The following is a 7,122-nucleotide window of genomic DNA, read 5'->3' on the forward strand; positions in this document are numbered from 1 at the left end:
TAACCGGCCTGGCTTCCTTAGGGGGAACCAGAGACTTTAAACAATTGAACAGTCGATCGGGGACCTTAAGGAGTGAGGCCATTAATGTGATCAGGAGATTGATACGAATACATAAAAACTTATTTCATGTAATTCTGAGCTCTTTAAGGTCATCTTTCATTTTAGGGCTCATTTATTTTATTTTTTTTTAAATTAAAATTTTAGACAAATTTGGAAATTTATCCCAAATTGGTAACAAACATGGAAATTCATCGTCAATTTGTGATGAATCCTAATTTGTCGCTAATGTTGCAAAATTTACTGGATTGGTGCAAGCTTTTGCAACGAACTTTTTTTTCGTTGCAGAGATTATAAATATTACAACGAATTTCATATTTTGACTTTGATTGACAATAAATTTCGTGACAAAAATTTATTTATTTTCATTGTCAATTTCATTGCTAATTGGCGACAAATTCAATTTTTGTTGCGAAATTCGTCACAAATTTATGACGAATATTTGTCATCCGAAAAATTCATCCCAAAAATTCTATTTTTTTTTTTTTTGTAGTGAGAGATCATATATCCATTCTCATACTTATACCCATTAAAGGATGAAATATCTTCTATACTAATATTTTTTTCCCATCTAACTATCATCATTCAAAAAAGTATATTAGAATTAATATTATATTATATTTTATATATATATATATATATAAAATAAATTAAACATTTATATAGCATACTCTTAACATTAACAAAAATAGTTTGTGAGTTTTGTGTGTGTATATATAATCGGGTATTCAGGTCAGATATCGGTAGTTCCTCGATACCCTTCTCCATTCAGATCGAATATCAGATCCTTCAATGGATTGAGAAGAAATTGTCATACCATCCTAGGTATATTATAGTAATGTTTATTATAGTCATAAAAGATCCAATGATAAGAAGGTGCTTTGTATTGGTTTGCCATCCAAACCATTCCTATAATAGCTAGTCATCTACCTTCTTGCATACTAAATTTTTTGTGGATGTTTTTCAAATAATTTTTTGTTCTTCAAACTTGACAGGCAAGTGTGACGAGATAATTTTATTTTTAACTTTCCTATTTTGGTATATAATTGTTTATTTAACTTACGATATTTTTCCAGTTAACTAGATAAGCCACACATCGATTTATACAAATTAAATCTTGTTCCCTTTCGTGGACATTCCTAGCTCTCACAAACCTTTTTTTCCATTGATCTTACATTGGGTGCTCCAAAAGGTATAGTTTCTAAGTTCTCCCTTTTCTTCTTACATTTGGTTTTTTTTTTCTTTTTTACAAGTAGAAATTGACTTTTATAATATTCATTTTTCCTATATTCAAAACATATTATAAGAGTTTTATTTTTAGTTATACCATAAAATATTAAAGGTGTAGAATTCAAAGGAGTGTCAATAATGCTTTTATAACTTCTCAACTTTGATATTGGTTCTTCTTCCTCTAGGGTCTTCCATGTTGAGTTGGTAGGTCATTTTACTTGTTTCGATGTCAATATGATTTCATCCTCGATTTGTTTGTTGCTTACCTTGAGATCGATGGTCAATTAGTCCTTTAGAGTGATCCTGCTTTGGTATCATATGCTGCTTTCATATCGAGTGTAGGAACAAAAACAATGACTAAAGGAGGAGTGAATAATTGTAATAGAAAAATAATTTGATGCAAACCTTAAACCCCAAGAGTTAGTTAAAATCAGGCAATGATTAAACAAAATCTTGAAAATCCCACGAATTTATTCTTCATATTAGAAGTAAAGAAATCTCATATAAAAGTTGATTCTTTAACAATAGAATATGAGTAATTAAAATTGTGTATGAAAAACATGTAAAATCTACTAGGATTGTAAAGATAGAGACCTTAAGTTCTTATACAAAGATAGATAAAGATAATAAGACCACTCGGGATACAGTGCAATGCTTTCACAGTTAACTAAGTATCCACGGGTTGATTTCTAAATACGGTGCACTGCTAAGTAATTTCCTCCAGTGAGAAGAGTAATGAGTCATTTGTATTTTTAGATTTACCTTAATTATCGGTGAAAAACTTTTGTGAGACTAAACTAATCATCTCCAAGAGTAATCAGTGCAAAAACTAGATACTTGAATAATAATAATAATAATAATAATAATAATAATAATAATAATAATAATAAATAAATAAATAAATAAATAAATAAATAAATAAATAAATAAATAAATAAATAAATAAATAAATAAGAGTGGAAATGGAGTTGCTTTAGAATGTTGACATTTAGTTGCTTAATAGTTAGGGGTCGAGCTCCCATTGCACCTCTATTTATAGCTTTAATTTCAAGTCGAGCTATGTGTTGTTTTATTCAATTCCACTCTACTTAAATTATCATTAGTCACAAAAATATTAATCATGAAGACTTACAATTGACTCAAAGGAAATAAAATATTTTAAAAAATAGGTATTTTAGTTTACATCCCTACTAAACAGACCTAACTCTCTCCTAATCCAAGTGTGTACATCTTCATAGTACACAAAAGTTGGGCATAAAAAACAATTATTTCTCTCAACATATAAAAAAACTCGTAGGCTTGTGTTTAAGTCAAACCTATCATCTTGATGTAGTTCATATCTCATTTGAATGCCGAGCTGTTTCCTCTGAACTTCTCGGAGAAAGCTACCATAAAAGTCTATTTAATGCATCCCTTCCTCTTTCTCTTCCTCTAATGCATATCCCTCCTCTCTTCATTCTTTCCATGCATATTGCTGTGTCACCGGAGTGCAGGTAGTCATCCTTTTCCTTTGGGAAATCTTTCCTTCCAGGAAGAAGATAGAAAAGGCTCAGCATGGGAACTCAAGTTCAATCACCCCCTGAGAACTATGACAGTAGACAAAATCAGGTAACAGTAGTCTATATTTCTACTTTGTAAATTTATCAGTACAGTAGCTTCCTTCGCATCTTACAGTATGCTCAGTAATATCAGCTTTATGTACATCAAGAACACTTGAATTCATTGGCAGAGAAGGATTTGCAGACTCAATTAATTAGTTTGATTATCATTAGGTTTATCTAGCTCGGTGTCAAAAGGATAGAAATCAATTTTCAGCTTGTCTGTCAGCTGTGTCTACTGATGCCAGCTTTTTCATTCCTGTGGAAAACGTTTATAATGAAAAAAAAAATAAATAAATAAATCAAACTTGTGGACGTCATCGATCGATTTGGTGTTCCATTTGCTTGGATTAGTTGAAAATAAATCAAACTTGCCGATCGATCGATTTAAAATATTCTCACGTGATGACTCCGATTCTGTATCCAAGCCTGTGATGGGACACGGGATCTATGGAATCGAGAATATAAAACAAATTTTTAGTTAAATTTGTTTAAGATCGAATAAATATAATTAATCTGTTGTTGAATTGGGAGCTGAGATTGAGAGATTGGTTTCATAAATCAAATGGTTTCTGGTCAATCGCAGAGCGAGAAGGAGAAGCAGAAGGAGAAGGCGATCGACGACTGGCTTCCCATCACATCCTCCCGCAACGCCAAGTGGTGGTACTCCGCCTTCCACAATGTCACTGCCATGGTCGGAGCTGGCGTCCTCAGTTTGCCTTACGCCATGTCCGAACTCGGATGGTACAAACGCAGTTGATGATTGATTTTTTAATTTTTCCTACTTGTTTTCTTCTCAAATTGAGGATCATATCGCAGGGGGCCTGGGATCGCCGTGATGGTCATATCATGGATCGTGACCCTGTACACCCTGTGGCAAATGGTGGAGATGCACGAGATGGTTCCCGGGAAGCGATTCGATCGGTACCACGAGTTGGGACAATATGCTTTCGGCGAGAAGCTAGGCCTTTACATCGTCGTTCCCCAGCAGCTGATTGTGGAAGTCGGCGTCTGCATCGTCTACATGGTCACCGGCGGCAGATCCCTCAAGAAGTTCCACGACGTCGTCTGTTCTGACTGCAAGCAGATCAAGCTCACCTTTTTCATCATGATCTTCGCCTCTGTGCACTTTGTCCTCTCGCAGCTTCCCAACTTCAACTCTATTTCTGGGATATCTCTGGCCGCCGCTGTTATGTCTTTCAGGTACGTACTCGATAAAATTACTTCACGATCGATCGATCGATCGATCAAAAAACAAAAGGACTGACTACTAATTCAATTGCTCGATCCATTCTAGTTATTCTACCATTGCATGGGTGGCTTCGGTGGACAAGGGGAAGCAGGAGCATGTGGAATACGGTTACAAATCTGATACACAAGAAAGGACTGTGATGAGGTTCCTGGCGGCGCTGGGAGATGTGGCCTTCGCGTACGCCGGCCACAACGTGGTGCTGGAAATCCAAGCCACCATTCCTTCCACTCCCGAGAAGCCTTCCAAGAAGCCGATGTGGAAGGGCGTGATCGTCGCCTACATCGTCGTCGCCCTCTGCTACTTCCCTGTGGCTTTCGTCGGCTACTGGGCCTTCGGCAACGGAGTCGAGGACAACATCCTGGTCTCTCTAAGCAGACCGCACTGGCTAATTGCCATGGCCAACATGATGGTCGTCGTTCACGTGATCGGAAGCTACCAGGTATATGATTTATATATATATAAATTATTTCCCCTGAATATATATAATCGATCATCATTCCAAATTAATTATCCTCGATTCTGCAGATCTACGCGATGCCTGTGTTCGACATGATGGAGACGGTGCTGGTCAAAAGGCTTCGCTTTCCTCCTGGTCTAACTCTTCGCCTGATAACACGAAGTGCTTATGTCGGTAAGCCTCTCCCTCCATTAATTTCCTCAATCGCACTTTAACGATTCGATTCAGTAAATCGTGGAGCAGAGAACTAAATTCCTTGGACTGTGAACTACCATGCAGCATTCACCATGTTCGTCGGCATAACCTTCCCCTTCTTCGGCGGACTACTCTCTTTCTTCGGCGGATTCGCGTTCGCCCCGACCACATACTTCGTGAGTGCTCCACACACTTACCTTACATTGCCACCACATTGTAACAAACCATTTGATATTGCCATTATGATTCCAGCTTCCTTGCATCATGTGGCTTGCTATTTACAAACCCAGAAGGTTTAGCTTATCTTGGATCACTAATTGGGTAAGCAAGTCAAGAACATCTCTTCCTTGCATATCATCTCTGTCAGAATTAACGAACCTAGCTGAATATGAATATTAATTTGTTTCGTTTTTTTGTTTTTTTCCTTCTTAATTAGATCTGCATAATTCTTGGGGTCCTGCTGATGATCTTGGCTCCTATTGGTGCATTGCGAGACATCATCGGAAACATAATAGACAAGCAATACAAGTTCTACCAATGAGAAAGGCCGGTGTTGACTTGGGAACGAGTTGGGTGGGGATTCATAGCGAGCCAAATTAAATACCAAGGAAAACGTAAGAGGTACATAGTGAAATTAAGTGCATTGTGTGATGTCAACAAATGGGCAATTGATTAAATTATTGATCGAGCGAAAAGGTTGTAGCATTCCAAGTGTCTGGAGTGCGAGTTGTTGTACAATGAATGTATATTACTTATGGTACCACCTTTTACTCTTAAATATAAGTCACGGTTTATTCAGGAGGACGACAATAAAAATTATAAGAAAAGTCATCCTGAAAATTTTTCTTTTTTCGAATCTGAAAATTTTTCTTTTTTTTACTTTTTGAAAAAGAGTAAATTATTTTTTTTTCTATTTACTTAATAGGCAGATTGATATGTGTAAATTATTTTTAATATTTTTAATCCATTTAAATCTGGTAGAAAGTAACTTCGCAAAAATCATAGCCTAATTTTTCTCTACTCGTGGTACATTTCACAACTACGAATACACCTCACATGGCTATCGATAATGGCATAGCCAGAAATTTTATACCTCCGGATTATTCTCGAGAGAGCTGATAAAAAAAAACTCTCAGACTACCTTCCTCCCTCTCACACGTTCTTTCTTTCTCTCACCGCAAATCCAAATTGCAACTCCTTTTCAACATTGTCAGCCCCTAGGCTAAAGCCTTATCAATCTCAAAAATGGTATTACAACCTTATCAGTCGACAGTTAATTTGGATCAGTCAATCAATCCAAATATGGTAACGGCAAAGATCAGATTGAATCAACGTAGGAAAGGAAATTCTAGATTTCATAGACGGATTAGCGGGATCAGTCGACAAAATAACATGATTTACAAGATCCGAAGGGTCGAAATAGAGAAAAGAAGGAAAGGCACGGGGTTCAGTAGACAGATACTTGGATTAGTCGACCGAAAGGTTCAATCTATGGAACATGGATCAGTCGACTGAACTGTGCCTATAAAATGGACTTGGTGACCAAGCCGAGAATCAACTCATTCATTCATTTCGATCACACTCACTATTTCGTCTCTGTTGTTGCTAGGTGTGTAGGTTTTCCTATTACTGTGCCGAGAGGCCATCCGACAACCTACGCCTAAGACATAATTTTCGTTGTTAGTGTATTTTATATTTGTACTTGCATTGTAATTTCTCATCTTATATATCTGTATGATTCAAGTATTTAGTGGATTGCCCATTAAAAGCGATTAAGGATCGCGGGCCTTGGAGTAGTAGTCCTTAGACTACGAACCATGTAAAAAAGAAATTGCTTTTTTGTATTTGTCTTCTCCCCATTCTGCTGCACTTTGATTTACTTTAAAGAAAAGGTTTTAAACAAATGAGATTCACCTCCTCTCTCGTCTCTTACGATCCAATAATTGGTATCAGAGCTAATTTGCTCTAATAGCTTAATGAATTTTTGAGCTTCTTAAAATCTTTTCTATTCTTTGAAAAAAGTTTTCTTTTCATTTTTTTTCATATAACATTATTTTTTATCTCAAACTAATAATCCTAAGATAAAGTTTTGGAAATTCTTTTTCTATTTATATCCTCTTGTAAAAATGTCGAAATCTCACCAAGAAGGATATAACACTATTTGTCCTTCACTATTAAATGGAGATTACTTGAGTTATTGGAAATGAAGGATGGAGTGTTTCCTTAAATCCAACATTGATATGTGGTTCATGATCATTTAAGGGTACTCACTACTGTTGGAGTAATTATGCTCTAGACATTGCTCATTATTGATGTTTGGTTAAATAAGTTTA

The 7,122-nt window shown here is 36.0% G+C and overlaps 1 protein-coding gene across 1 annotated transcript; it reads left to right on the forward strand.

Annotated features, from left to right (window-relative positions):
- Positions 1 to 2,762: 2,762 nt before the first annotated feature.
- On the forward strand, positions 2,763 to 5,557 carry LOC122030537 (lysine histidine transporter 1-like). The gene is made up of 8 exons (XM_042589748.1): positions 2,763 to 2,895; positions 3,472 to 3,629; positions 3,705 to 4,088; positions 4,183 to 4,576; positions 4,663 to 4,768; positions 4,874 to 4,965; positions 5,042 to 5,110; positions 5,226 to 5,557. Exons 1-8 carry the CDS (start codon positions 2,842 to 2,844, stop codon positions 5,328 to 5,330), a joined length of 1,362 nt encoding a protein of 453 aa, XP_042445682.1. The 5' UTR covers positions 2,763 to 2,841; the 3' UTR covers positions 5,331 to 5,557.
- The last annotated feature ends 1,565 nt before the right edge of the window (positions 5,558 to 7,122 follow it).

Source organism: Zingiber officinale, chromosome 10B, assembly GCF_018446385.1.
Source record: "Zingiber officinale cultivar Zhangliang chromosome 10B, Zo_v1.1, whole genome shotgun sequence".
Lineage (NCBI taxonomy): Eukaryota > Viridiplantae > Streptophyta > Magnoliopsida > Zingiberales > Zingiberaceae > Zingiber > Zingiber officinale.

Bases quoted from the DNA above. Each gene is read 5' to 3' on its own strand.
- LOC122030537 (XM_042589748.1), top strand. From the start codon at position 2,842: ATGGGAACTCAAGTTCAATCACCCCCTGAGAACTATGACAGTAGACAA. The intron at 2,896-3,471 runs GTAACAGTAGTC...GGTCAATCGCAG, and splicing joins ATGACAGTAGACAAAATCAG to AGCGAGAAGGAGAAGCAGAA. The intron at 4,089-4,182 runs GTACGTACTCGA...GATCCATTCTAG, and splicing joins GCCGCTGTTATGTCTTTCAG to TTATTCTACCATTGCATGGG.